At 43.8% G+C, this 15,156-nt stretch overlaps 1 protein-coding gene across 1 annotated transcript in view; it reads right to left on the bottom strand.

The window, feature by feature from the left end:
• The window catches only part of KIF2A (kinesin family member 2A), a 2,798,933-nt gene that overhangs the window by 1,275,442 nt on the left and 1,508,335 nt on the right, over positions 1-15,156 (bottom strand). The window contains exon 11 of the mRNA XM_044063819.1: positions 8,652-8,742. Coding sequence (XP_043919754.1) covers positions 8,652-8,742 — 91 coding nt within the window. The remainder of the gene's footprint in view (positions 1-8,651; positions 8,743-15,156) is intronic.

Here is a 15,156-nt window from a genome sequence, read left to right as displayed (position 1 = left end):
AAAAGCCTAGGGGAGGTCTAAGGGACATCAGGGAATTGAAAAGGCTCTGAGTTGATTGTTGCAGGCTCTAGCAGGTTCTTTTGGCTGAAATAAATGGTTGTTTTTTGGTTTCTTTTTTCCGTGCAAGTCTGCCCTATTTAGGGTAGGAGGCCCCGACGTAGGCATACATTCTATCAGAGCTTCCCTTACAAGGATCTGAGGAATCACCTTTGGGTCTTCAGTTATCATGAGCAGTCGTTCCCCGCGAACATCAGAAACAGATGCCTGCTCGGCCTCTGCGATTGTGCTAATGCTTGATCCAAGGTGGCTTTGACATCAGGCTCAGCCTGGGGATCTGAACTGTGAACGGGTTGTGTCTCCGGGCTCTCCTCCATCTTAAGAGAGACAATGGTATGCAAAGGTGCAGCAGAAGGTTCAGGCCTTTGCTTTCTGGTCTTCTGCTTCAAACTCTACTCCCCCTCGGGCCTCGAGGATCTCTCCACAGCACTTTTTGCAAGCAGCTTTAAGCCCTGGTTCTCTAGGTAGATAGCTAAAGAGGATAATCTACCCTTAAGGACTTTGGGACAAGCACCTGACATACAGAACCGGCACTGGAGGTAGCTATCCTTGCGTGGGATTTGACATCTACACTACTATTTGCCCCTCTTGGATGACATGAACCCTAACCAAAGACGGTAGCAAAATCAGTCAAAAAAATTCCCCAATGGGGCATTTATCTGAAAACTGAAGAAACGCAAACCACTTGGAATACATCTGTATGTTGGAATCTGTCATTCGGACTTGGCGGCAGAGAAGTTAAGAAGATGGTGCATGTGTACATCACTTTTATGGCTGACGTCCGATCGCAGCTTACATGCGACATCCCATGCACCCTTCAAGACTTTTGTATACTAGCCGACGTCAAGTCACCTGTGGCAGGAGAACTCCCCCACGTAATGAATACTGCAACAGATACACAGAAGGACATCTATGCTATCCAATACTGAATTTACAAATAGAGAGCTAAACTCTCTGTAAGAGAAGGAGAAAGAATTCACAATTCCGTAAAGGACATCAAGATACGAAGAGTCCTCACACACATCTGGTAGCTTCAGGCGGCAAATGAGATCTGAGGTAAGAGTGTACAGTACAAGGAATTATGGGTAGGGAAGAAGTCAGAGCCCTGGTACTATAAAGTTTCTAAGTTTATGCTGAGGTGGGATCCCATTGGATTTGACAAATTTTGAATCTGACGAAAACAGACAATATTGGATCTTATTTTTATTGATAACACAGGACCAAGAAATGCACTCATCAATGGACATTGCTACAAGTGAAGATGTTTCTACAAATGAATTAAAAATCATTGAACAATTTATGGAGCTCATATTGAAAAACAATCAACTTTTGTGATGGTGAATATTGCTAAGAGCAGAAAGGTGTAGCCATGGGGTGCAGCAAGCACCCCTACTTTTGTGAATTTTGTTTTGGGGTGGTGAGAAAAATGTGTTTTTGATGGTATGTAGTCAGAATAAGTATATATATGAGATATCTGGGTGACTATTATGTGGACGGGGACAGAATTTAATTAATTAAATATTTAGGGTAATCAACAAATATTTTGGATTTCACTTTTTCATTACTACAGGAACTAATCAATTACATGGATATTTTAGGGGTCAAGGATGAGAACAATGGCAGACTTAAATCCTTGTTATAAAGAAAACCTACTTATTCAAACACAAATCTATCTTCACTGTACTAGGAATCATCCTTGGCATCTAAAAAGAAATTTGATTAAAGGGCAAATGCTCAGGCCATCTACAATTATTTCTGAGGACAGTCATTTTTTAAATGAGTTGGAGACCTTGAAAGGGATGTTCGTGGTCAGAGGTTACACGAGTTAAATGCCATCTCTTTCGCATGAAGCACAAATGGGAAGAAAAAGTCATGCTCACTTTAAAGAATTATGAAAATGTAGATGGGGGTTTTAAAAGATAAAAAGGATAACTTCGAAAAAGCAAATGTTTTATGCCACAGTTAATAATGAAGATGTTAAACATTTACTAAAAAAACTTTGAAACCAAGAAGATCTAAAGTGTACTACAGCATTAAGGGCCTCCACTAAATAAATTTTACTAAATCTCTACTAAACTCTCTAGATTGCCAAAAAATAGAGGTGGAGAGTTTGGATGCGCAGAGCTGCATTCATTCACAAAGGAAGCAAACAAGATGAGAGGTAAACCAGGGGAGAGAAGCATTATGGGAGGGGAAAATTCTCAAAGGGCTCCAGAGTGGAGCACTGATGCTGGTGAAACAGGTCCGACAACTGCTCCTACATGACAAGAGTGAAAGAAAAGGATAATGATTGGTCCGGAACTGTTAAAAATGTTATTTTGCTAAACTAAAATAAATAAAAATCGACTGGAAGAAGGATGGCAGGACATGGCTTTCTCTCCTCCCACATCCTTAAAATTTATACAGCCACTGTAAAAACTTGAAGGAAAATTAAAACAGCTGTTAACTAATGAAAGCCACTAAACAGAAGAGGCAAATTAAAATGCAAAAAATGGATTTTAGGTACTAAGACAGTAAAAAGAATTGAAGGGAATGTAAGACACTGTCAGTCTTTATGTGAGAGCCTTACCTGTTTGGATACACTAACAACTGCAATGCTACAAATTAAGCCATTAAAGGCAACAGGCACCTGAGAAAAATGCACTAAGTTCTTAAAAATGAAAAAATCAAGAACATTATAATCAGAATGAAAATTCTTTAACTACCAAAAGCACACTAATGTACTTTGAAGGGGAAAGTATGAAAACATGCCAAAATGGATCTTTAACACTAGTGAAATCTGCAAAACACAGAAATGTAAGACCAATCAAGTGGAGAAACACACACACATAAAGCAATGAACATAAAGTACAGTTGTGTACACTTACCATAAATGTAGATGTTAAGAGTGTAGTCACTGTTGCAGTCATCACTTTTGGGTTATCTGCCTGCAGGTTTAGCCCTCAGTCGGCCTGTATACCAGAGTCTTGGGATTTCTGCGCCAGATGCTGTAGCTTCTTCCATGACGTCAGGTGGTTAGGGGTATAAAACATGCAGCCGATGCCATTACATCAGTTTTTCTTGCCCCAGATGTCAGGTGCCCCCAAAATAGGAAGCAATTACATGGTATGGAACACCCTCAGCACAAAGCAAATAAACATGATATAAGATATGCCAAACAAAAAGGATAGGTAGAAGTAAAGAGAAGTCAGGGGGATGGAAAGATGGTAAAGTACAGTTGTGTACACTTACCATAAATGTAGATGTTTGAGTGTATTCACTGTTGCAGTCACTACATTTGGGTAATCCTGCTGGCAGGTTGCCCTCAGCCGGCCTGAATTCCAAAGTCTTGGGTCCTGCGTCGGCTGCTGTCACCCCTTCCCTGACGTCAGGTCGTCAGGGGTATAAAAGAAGTAGCCGACGCCATTTGTTTCAGTTTTTCTTGCCCCAGTTGTCAGGTACCCCCAAAAAGGGTAGCCAAATTTTATATAAATACACCAATATAAATTTTACCTTCATTTATAAGCAAATACACCACATAGGTAGTATAAATCAGAGAAGGAAAGCTAGGATCCATAAGAAAAAAGGGGGAAGGTGGGTGGGTAACCTGGACTGCAACAGTGAACACACTCGAACATCTACATTTATGGTAAGTGTACACAACTGTACTATCTTCTTTGTGTTTCACTGCTGCAGTCATTACATTTGGGAAGACTCCCAAAGCTATGGTTGGGAGGCTGGAACTAGACAGCAGTAGGAGTGGCTATGAGGCCCTGCAGAACTGCAGTGGCAAAGCCTGCCCTAGATTTAGAGTAGAGTGGCAGATGATAATGCTTTGTAAAGGTGTGCACTGAACTCCAAGTAGCTGCCTCTAAAATGTCCCTGGTTGGTACTCCCCTGAGAAAGGCTGCTGAGTTTGCTGCAGCTTTGGTGGAATGAGGCCTAATTCCCTTAGGCACTGGCTTGCCATGGTGTAAGTAGCAGAAACGAATGCAGTGTCCTAACAACTTAGAAATAGTCTGCTTTGAGATAGGCTTTCCTTATGATCCTGCAGCATATGCCACTAGTAATTGCTCTGTTTTCCTGAAAGCTTTGGTTCTGTCCAAGTAGAATCTAAGCTGTCTGTGTATGTCAAAAGAATGTAGAATCTCTCCCCCTTGTTCTGTGGATTTGGGAAAAAAGTAGGCAGATGGATGGCTTGGTTAAGCGCCACACTGGACACTACTTTAGGCATACATGTTGGGTTTGTCCTCAGGGAGACCCTGTCTGGATGAAAAATGATGAAAGGTTCCACAGCCATGAGTGCCTCTAGCTCAAACTTGTCTTGCTGAAGTAATTGCTAAAAGCAGCGCTGTTTTCCAAGATAAAAACTTCATGCCCGCAGTAGCCGCTGGCTCAAAAGGAAGCACGGTGAGCTTTTTCAAAGACATTGTTGAGGTCCCATGCAGGTATTGGTAGTCTCCTTGGGAGCCTTACATTTTTGGCTCCTCTGAGGTACTGCCTTAATAAAGGATGAGAAAAAAGTGGTGGCTCTGAATTGTAATGAGCCGAAATGGCACAGTCATGAATTTTAATTGATGAAAAAGACAGGCCTTTGTCCAGCATCTCAGTTAAGTATTGCAAAATCTGAGGAATATTTGGTTCTGCTGTATCAGTTCCTTGTGCCTGGTTCCAAGCACAGAATCTCTTCCATTTTCCAGCATAAGACTTTCTGGTACTAGGCCTTCTGGCTTCCAGAATGACATCCATCACAGCTTTACTGAGAGGTGTTTTTTGTATGACTACATTATCCGCCATGCTGCCAAGTTTAATGTCCTGAGTTGGCTGTGCATGATCTGATTGTTTTGCTGGGACACTAGTCGAGGTATTTGAGGTAAGGTCCAAGCTGGGTACAGAGATAAGTTCTTTAGTATTGGATACCAGTACTGGCATGGCCAGTTTGGGGCAATCAGTATAATCTTTGGCTTCCCCTGTCTGACCTTTAGGAGCACCTTGGGGAGGAGAGGCAGTGGAGGAAAGGCATATACTGATAGTTTTTTCCAGCTGAAAGATAGGGTGTCTACTTTCCATGCTTGTCTGTGATAAGTCCTTGTGCAAAATCTTTTTAGTTGATAATTGAGAGGGGAGGCAAATAGATCTATGTCTGGGCATCCCCAATTCCTTGTTATCATGCTGAAGGACTTGTGGATCTAGCTTCCACTCATGGGGATCCATGAGGTGCTCTGGTACTTGTTGAATGGCCCCCATGTCCATGAGGGATGAGACTTGTTTTTGTGCCTCTGCCCATTGATTTTTTGGCAGATCTGGCCAGCCGTTTGCCTTTGGCAGAGTATGGAAATGGAACTTGTATAGCCTTGTGACACTGTTTAGAACCCACTTGTCCTGGGTTATGATGTGCCAATTTTGAGCAAAAAGTGCTAATTTACCCCCTAAGGGTGCTGCCAGAAGATAAGTGCTTGGTGCAGGCAGGGGGAAGTCATTGAGACTGTTTTCTGTATGTTTGTGATCTGTCTTCTCCAGCTTTGGAGGTAGAAGCACCCCGTTGCTTGGGCCTGTAAAAACCTTGTGCCTGGGATCTGCCCCTAGGGCGTCTGGGTCTGCCCCTTTGAGGTCTGACACAGGAAAGGACCAATTTTTTGTAGGCCAGTGTCTACTAAACCTAGGTGGCTGTATTTGTAAAAAATCTTTGACAGTTTGCATAGATTTAGCTTTGTCCTCCATTTTCTTTAACACCTCTTCTGCCTTAACACCAAAGTATCATGCTGTAAAAGTGCATCTAGTAATTTAACTTTAACATGATCAGGCAGATTTTGTTACTTTAACCAAGCATGCCTTGTTAGATACTGTGAGATGCTGCCATAGGATGCCAGCTGTTTTGAACGTGGGTGCATTTCATTGCTTAGATATGTGCATACCCTGAGACTGTTAGTCTTGGTGGTCTGCTGCCCCTGCGTTTGGACTGAGGAGGTCTGGGAGGGACTGGAAAAGACGTTTTTTGAAGGCCAATACCTACTGAACCTAGGTGGCTGAACTTGTAAGAAATCTTTAACAGTTTGCATAGATTTAGCTTTTTCCTCCATCCTTTTGAGGACTTCTGCTTTACTGCCAGATAGATGCCCTTGGTTTAATGATACATCTAGTAATTTTGCTTTGACATGGTCTGGCAAGTTTTGTTCCTTAAGCTAAGCATGCCTTCTAAGAACAGACCCAGTGACAGCAGCCCTGCAAGATGCTTCTAAGGCATCAAAACCACATTGCAAAGTATGTTTACCAACTTGGTTAGCAGAATGCATTAACTCCTGTAAATCTTTACATTCTGCACAATCAGGAATCAACATAATTTTTAGCAGAATGCATTAACTCCTGTAAATCTTTACATTCTGCACAATCAGGAATCAACATAATTTTCTGTTTAATTAGTTCCATAATATGTTGCTGATACTTTAACATATGAAACTGGCAATTTGAAGCCCTGATGGCAAGAGTAGCAGAGGTGTATACCTTCTTACCCCATCTGTCTAAAGCCCTAGAATCCCTGTCCAAAGGGGTAGGACTTTTGGCCATTGTAGCCTTAATGCCTTTAGGTCCCTGGGAAATGGTCTCTGGATCCGCAGCAGGATTCTTAAAGAGGAATTTGTGGGAGTCAGGTACTCTATAGTACCTGTCAGGTTTCCTGGGAGCTGGAGTCAAAGTATCAGGGGTAAGGCTGGATTCCAGGAAGACATCTACAATTTCCAAAACTAGAGGGATAGCTAGAGACCTGTGCTGAGGCAAGTTTAAACATTTCCCGAGTCTCTTTTTGGACTGAGAGTAGTCCTGGCTCTCTCACCGGAAATGCTCTTTAAGGGTATGCAGGGTTTCACCAAAAGAAAAATCTTCTGGGGGGAAGCAGAGGGAATGGAATCCTCTGCATCCGAATCCTCATAGGTAGATAAAGGTATGTCCTGGTAATCAGAAGGGTCAGAGTTATCAGACTCCTGATCAGAAAGAAAATCAGTTCTTGGTCTTTTTGAGGGGGAAGGCTGACTTCCCCTAATTAAAGTAATAAGGTCTTCAGCCATTGTAAGCATTTGTTTTTGTGGCATGTGGGCCTGAGAATGTGCTTTGGTCATCTGTTTCCTAGGCGTAGTGCGAACTTTAGGCCTGAGAAATTCGATATTTTTGGTTTGAAACGAAGTCGTCTGTTTAATATGAAATTCGGAAGGCCTGAATACACCCTCAGAAGCCAGTGCCTGCACAGCGGCTCCGGACCCATCCAAGGTAGAGACATCCGCAGGTTCCATAGTCAAAGAAGCATCTCGTGGCATACCGGACTCTGAATGGGTCTCAGTAGAGGCCTGAGTATCTGTATAAGCGAGTATCAGGGGTTGCGAAAGCGCCTCACTGAGTACTGGCGACGAGCTTAACAGTAGCATCGTCGGCAGTTTTGGACCTATGCAGTGTGTCTCTGTTTTTATCCTTACGTTTTTTCGGAAGATCGGTAGTCGGATGGCTTATCGAAGTCATTTCGGAATACGGAGATTGAGAATGAAAGAATTTAGCGACAAAAATAGCCCGATGACGAATAGTTTAGGCATTGAACAAGGCACAAAACTGACAGTGAGGGACATCGTGGTCTGGGCCTAAACAGGTGACGCAGTAAGAATGAAAATCTCTGTGAGGTGTTTGCTTTCCACAGGTAAGACAATTATTAACTTTTTCTGACATCGGTTAGAGCAAGAAAAAAGGATCCCCAACAGGGTACTTCTCTTTTAGAAGACTTCAGGTCTGAAACCCAAAACACGAAAATTTCAGGAGGCGGCCGACCAGCACTTGTGAACTGCTTCTGCTTCGGTCACCGCACGGCAAGAAAGACTGATGTAATGGCATCGGCTGCATTTACACCCCTGATGACCTGACGTCATGGAAGAAGCGACAGCATCCGACGCAGAAATCCCAAGACTCTGGTATTCAAGCCGGCTGAGGGCTACCTGCAGGCAGATAACCCAAATGTGATGACTGAGAAACACGAAGAACATCCGTAACTTGTCAATGTTAAATCTACAAAAGACTTAGGCCATTAGTGATTACTAATATCACCTGTGTTGGCACATGCAGGCAGATTAAATGCCACCAAAAAATATCCAATACACAGCTATCTGTACCTGGCATTAGCAGGCAGGGATATTTGGTTGTACTTAAAGGATGGGCAGTGGTATTACCCAACAATCAAGAAAATCTCATCTGAATAAGTACCTGAAACAGTTTTATAAAACTGCACATTTCATATAGACATCACCGCACCTCAGTGCTTGCATCAATATTTTTATTGGCACCTTCTAATAGAGGAAAAAATATAAACTAATAAATACAGTGATACCTTAAGTAACTCAAACCTGCACCTTTAGATGTCTTACAGTACACACTAGTATGCATCATTGCTATATAACTCAACACTACAACCAGACATTTCAAGTTCTGTTCTCACATGGTCCCTCACTTCAAGACCAAGTATATCGAGGTCTATGACAAACTAATTTTCAAAACTGTAAGTAAATACTAAACAATGAAAATCTACCTTAAATGTAGTAGAAACAGTGTGTGTGTCCATGCACAAGTATTTTAACTTTACTCACATGTGTTTTTCCACTGCCAGTTTGACCATACGCAAAGCAAGTTGCCATTCCTCTTTCAAATATTGTCTCTACAAGCGGCCGAGCTGTAAACCTGATTGAAAATTTAAAAGAAATACAGAGGTAATCTAAACTTCCTTTTAAAATACTTGAAAAAAAGTTTTCTTTTCCAAAGGGATCGCTTAGTAATTCAGTATCCAGTTTTGATCTAAAATTTGTAAATAAATATACCATAAGAAAAACCTGGTAGCAGATGAAGACAAAGAACTGTACACTCTGCCCATTTCTAACAATAAATAATGGAGAAAACAGAGTTATACGAGTATACTCAGTTTAACAGCAGGTGCTCACATAACAGGATCACGGCTGCATTAAAAATTCCTCATACATGGGAATTATTTGTAGGTGCGCATCTTCCTTGCTGGTCTGACTTCCAGACCGGTCAGAAAAACCTTAGAGTAGAGCTTATTTCTTCCACATGCTGAGGATGTCTGTATGTCTCTTGCTAAAAAAATACAACAGTTTACAACATCTGTTTTTTTTTTCTGTAGTAAGAAGCCATCAAGTGTTCCCATAAGTTCTACATATACATCAAGGATTTTGTCATGCTAGCCCCCCCTCCATGGTCTACCACATTAACCCATGTGCTGTGAATGGTTGAGGAGAGGTCTTCTGTTATTCAATCTCACAAGGAGTTCAATGAAAAAAAATACATTGGCACACAAAGAGAGAGGTTGGGGTGTGTGTGTATGTGTTGGGGGTGCCTACAATAGCAGCAGGGATATTACAGTTGTGCAAGTAAAACTTGCAGTAATAGTAGATGCTCGAATGATCTCTGCTGCAGTAGCCTTAGCTACATGGGGTTATAATCTGCCAAGGATATAACAGCTGGCCAGCTTCCAAAGCTTCAGGCATCTTCTACTTGCCCAAACTGTCACACAGCATGAGCTGAGCTGTATAAAAGACAAGCTTGGGCATGAATCACTTCAGAGTTTTCCTGCTAGCAAACAGAGGAAGGCTGAGCCCTGAAAGCAGAATGCTAGGGAAAACAAAAAATGAATGTCCACACCCTGACATAAAAAAAACACACTAAAATACAAGGGGGGAGGGAGGGAGCAGCTACAGCAGCAGTGATCATTCAAACCAACTGTTATGCTAAGCTTTACTACCACAACTGTATTATGTACTCTACTATTGATCACTGGTGCAAAAGCCTTAACTATATGGGTAGATTACCTTAGCCAACTACATTTGGGAGGTACGAGGAGAGTCCAGGAGCCCCTGAAGAATGGTCCTAGCAAAGCTTGATCTGGACCTACAGAAGAATCAAGCTTATAGTGCATTTTAAAAATATGTACAGAGGACCAAGTAGCAACTTCTACAACACTTCTAGAATCCAATCCTTTTCATAAAGCCACAGATGAAGCCACGGCCTTAGCAGAGTGGGCAGTGACCCTGCCTGGAATAGTTTTGTTATTGGGGTGTAACAAAAAGTAACAGCCATAGATAACCGTTTGGAAATAGTCTGTTTTGACACAGGTTGTTCCTTCTTAACTTCACAGGAAATGAACAACTGATCTGAAGCATAGTTCTGTCAAGATAGTACCTGGGTTGCTGTTGACATCCGAGGTATGGAGTACCCTTACCCACCTTGGTTTTTATTTATTAAATATTTATTTATTTACATTTGTTAACCAGGAAACTCACTGAACATTCAGAGCAAATTTTAACGAAAATACATTAAATGAGTTAATTAATATAATACCATACAATTGGAAGATTACTACAAGCAAAATGATATATAAGCTCATATAATAGATAATAAAAAAAGAAGTCTGACGTTATTTGTCTTAAACCTGTGGGTTACGGATCCATATCGGATCCGACTCAGCCGCATATCCAGCATCTGATCCAAGCTCAAAGCTCCTCCCCTTACCCACAATGCCCCTGTCTCGTTCCTCCCTTCACATCGCGTTTGCTGCCTAACCTGTTCCTCACACCTGACCCAACAAGACCTTGTCACTATCGGGAAAAGCCTCTCAAAACAATGAGCAGGACAAAGGACATCTTGAAGGTGTCCAAGTTCTACATCTATATTATCCTCAAACAAATCAGACAAGGTAGGGGGAAGGAGAGAGGGATGGCTGAAGACTAATGAAGTCCAACTACTCAGATGAAACATTATGGTGAGTACATAACTTCTTTATCTGAAGAAGTTGACTGCATTTGATCTTCAACCTGTGAGGTGGTCAGATTTATGAAAGGCTTTTGTCCTGTGCAAATAGAATCGTAATCGTCTATGTACATTCAGCAAGTGTAATTTGTATTCTCCTTATTTTGAAAATTTGGAAAGAAGACTGGGAGATTAATCGTCTGATTAATATTGGCTTCTAATGCTACCTTGGGAAGAAAGGATGGGTTAGTACACAAAGACACTCTATCCTTATGAAAAATCATATAAGGAACCTAGATCAAACGGCCAGGAGAGTGTCAGAACTTCAGGCACCAAGTGATGGCAGCTACAAATGCAGTCTTCCAAGACAAAGTGTAAATCTACCGAAGTTGCAGGTTGAAAGGGGGAGGGCACGAGACTGAGGCCTGAAGCACTAATGTAAGGTCCCTTGGAGGCATAGGATCCTTCACCGGGGGTCTCAGAAGAAAGGTACCCTCTCTTAAGGAAGGACTTGCAAAATTTAGAAGAAGCCAACAAAAGTCATATGTTCCCCTACATGAAAGTTAGAAATTGCAGCCAGTTGGACTAACTGTGGATGAACTGGCATCTTGTTGAAAAATGCCGACAAAAAAATCCAACACCACAAACTGGAGCAGTAAAGGGATCCAATGCATGCAGTGAAGCCCATAAAGAAAAATGTTTCCACTTGCTATGGCATAACCTCCTGGCAGAAGACTTGAGAGTCGTCACCAGAATATTTTTAACGGGAGAAGATTAACCAGGAGTCCTAATAATCATGGGAACGGGAGCAGCCAGGCTGTGAGCTTCAGACTGTCCAGGTCTGGATGGAGAACCCCTGAGGGATGAGGAATAAGATCTGGAACTGGATCCAGTGTTCATGGTGGAGCTACTAGATGAGACCATAGAGAGGGAAACCAGACTTGGCGAGGCCAGAATGGGGCAATGAGGATCACGAAGCTCCTCAGCCTGTGAGAAAATCTGGTATCAAGGGGTAGAGGAGAATAAGCATACAGAAGACTGGGAGGCCAAGCATGAATCAGAGCATCTCTGGAGACTTCCCCCGAGGGGGGTTCCGAGTGAAGAACCCGCTGCATTTCGCATTGGAAGGAGATGAGAACAGCTCGCAGCAAGGATGACCCCACTTTTGAGAGATCTGTTCCCCCACTGAAAGATTCAGAGACCACTCGTAAGGCATCAGGACAGATCTGAGCCTATCCGCTAGAATGTTGGACCATCCCGGAATGTGCACTGCCACCAGAAAATGGTCAGTGGATATCACCCATTCCCACACGCTCATAGCTTCATGACAAATGGGTTATGATCTGGTTCCCCCCTGTTTGTTGATGTACCAGACCACTGACATGACATGACTGTCTGGACAGTAACCGTCCCTAGGGGAAGATGGGCATGAACAGCCTGCAATGCAAGAAGCAACACCCTCATCTCCAGGATGTTGATATGCAAACTAGTCTCGGATGAGGACCACGTGCCTTGGACTGTCCTTCCCGAGCAGTGCTCACCCTAGCTGGGAGGCATCCGTAGTCACCATGGCCTTGGGGAATGATGTGAGAAAGGGAGGTCCCTGGACTAGGCCCAGGGAAGGAATTCACCACGGAAGGGAGTCCCTGGCACACTTGGGAGATTTGAACACGATGAGACAATGGCAGCTCTAACAAGGACCATTGAACTACCACAGTGCAGAACTCACATATGAAGGTGCACCAAGGGTAGCAGATTGATACTGGCTGCCACAGACCCCAACGCCCGTCTGCTGTCGGAGATTGAGCTTGTAGGATGTAAAGAGCATGCAGCTTCCGGCTGTGTATCCTTTCTGGAGTAAGGAAAACTTTTGTTTTGATAGGCTCTAATCAAGACCCAATGAAGTCTAAGATCTGAAATGGAATCAGCGATGACTTGCTGAGATTGATGGCGATGCCCAACCTCTGTGTTAGGAAAAGGAAGTAATCCCAGGCTTGGCAAAGTGGATGCTTGGAATGGGTAATGAGGAGCCAATCGTCCAGGTAAGGGAAAACCTGAATACCCTGACGCCTCAGGTGAGCCGCTACTACTGCCATCACCTTGGTGAACACCCTGGGGGCTGTTGTGAGACCAAAGGGAAAGGCTCCAAACTGATAATGATTGGCTCCCAGGTCTGAGAGCGCCTGTCCATCTTGATATGATAGCACACATCCTGGAGGTCGATCGAGCACATCCAGTCGTTTGCCTGCAGGAAAGGCAAAATGGATTGAAGTGTGACCATCCGGACTTTTGCCTTGGCAACTGACAGGTTCAAAGTGAATAGATCCAAAATGAGTCTTATGTCCCCTGTTTTCTTTGGCACTAAAAGAACCTGGAATAAATGCCTGATCTGGACTGTTCGAGGGGGACAGTTTGGATGACTCGCTTTATTAGCAGCCTTTCTATTTCTAGTGTTGCTTTCTCCTTTACGTGGGTGGGAAGTCCAGGAGGTATTTCGGTGGAAGGGGTGGTTCGAGGAATGGAACTAAATAGCCCCTGGATATGATGTGCAACACCCAATGCTCTGTTGTTATGGACTCGCATTCCGTTGGGTGTAGCAATAAATCAGCCCCTGACTGCCTCCAGGGAAGAACAGTCGGGTCTGTCCAAGAACGGTTCTCGAGACCCATAATTTCTTGGACCCCCTTCTGCCTCTAGGGTGGCGTCTTATCATAACCACCTCTGCCTCTGGGGGATGGTGAGTCCCGGGAAAACGCCTGAAACTTCCAGAACCACATCTTCTTAGCCCCTCGTGGATTCCTAGAAAAGGATCATTGAGGGGAGGAGAAGCGGATCCCGATGGCAGACAGCGTCTTCCTGTCCTCACTTTTGGCCAAAGTATCACCTACCGACTTCCCAAACAGGGAAGAACAGTCGTACACAGGGCATTGGTGAATGATGCCTTCAAGGCTTCCAAGAACGGACATAGCCAGGCCTGATGGCAACGCCTGTACCGGCTACCCTAGCGGCTCCTTTGGTAGCATGGGAAATGAGACGCATAGCTGTGTTAGCGACTAACGTCAATGTGTCCATTAGAGCGGCAAACGTCTTCTTGTCTCCCACCAACATGGACTCAGGGATCGACTCAGTGATCTCCTTTACTAGGTCTCGCTGCAGCCGAAGCACATCTGTCATGTAATTCAGCACTCTTACTGAGAAGGTGGCTGAAGCATACACCTGCTTCCCGAATCGATTCATCGTCCTTGACTCTCGGTCAGGAGGATGGACTGAAGAGCTCTCCTAAGAGAACTCTTTTTTAGTGGCAGCTGCCACCTGCATATCATCAACTGGGGACCCTTTGGTTTTAGTACGTCCTATACGGGGGGGGGGGGGGGGCTAAGAACTTAGTCCGGGCCCTTTGGGATGGGCTCCACCATGTCTGGTTCCTTCCACGCCCGAGGTGTTATGAGATCCACTAAGAGATCAGCGGAAGGGGACACCCAGGAAGTAGATGGGCCTGCGCAGAATGCCTCTAGGAACATTAATTCGTCCGACGTTGGTTTTTGGGCAGACCCCCCCCCCCCCCCTTGGCGGAGGAGTTCTATGATCCACTTATCCACACCCCCACCAAGGGCAACAATATCATAGACCTAGTCATTACCAACATGAGTGACCGGTGTTCCACACCTGAAGTCAACTCCTCGTTGGTCAAATCCGACCATAAGCTAATCACCCTAGATATCCGCATCACGCCCCCACCCACCATTAAGGAAACCATGGTAAAACATTTTTCCAAAGCCAACTTCATGCTTCTTATGACAGAAGTGGAGAACTTCATAACACCCATGCAGATGGACAATACAGTTACGACTGTCGAGTCCTACACAAACGCACTCTATAAGAACTTACATGAATGCATGGATCGTGCTAGCCCAAACAGAACCAAGACGCTATTCCCCAAAAAAAGGAAGCCAATCTGGTGGTCCCCTGCCATAAACAAACTCTACAACACTAGGAAGAAACTGTTGCGAAAGAGTAAAATCCCATAAGTGGAGGAGCTCCCTGGTTAGCCTCAGTAAGAAGCAGAGATCCCTTATAAGATCCTCCAAAGCTAGCTACAAAAACAACATTGCCACTGATTCTAAGGGCAACCACAAAGCATTCTATAGCTATGTCACGAATCTCAATGGCAACACCCAGATCTGTTCTGAGCTACAGCACAACGGCATGAAAATTACACCAACCGATATTGCCAACATCCTGGCAGACAGGTTCAGTGCTAACTTTACCCCCATCCTCTCACCCCCTAAAGGGCCCATATCTATACAGGAAGAATGCAGAGTTCCTGTAATCACA

Source organism: Protopterus annectens, chromosome 2.part2, assembly GCF_019279795.1.
Source record: "Protopterus annectens isolate FY-2018-M chromosome 2.part2, PAN1.0, whole genome shotgun sequence".
Lineage (NCBI taxonomy): Eukaryota > Metazoa > Chordata > Ceratodontiformes > Protopteridae > Protopterus > Protopterus annectens.
Note: the sequence above shows the minus strand (reverse complement) of the source record. Positions and strands in the feature narration are given on the sequence as shown.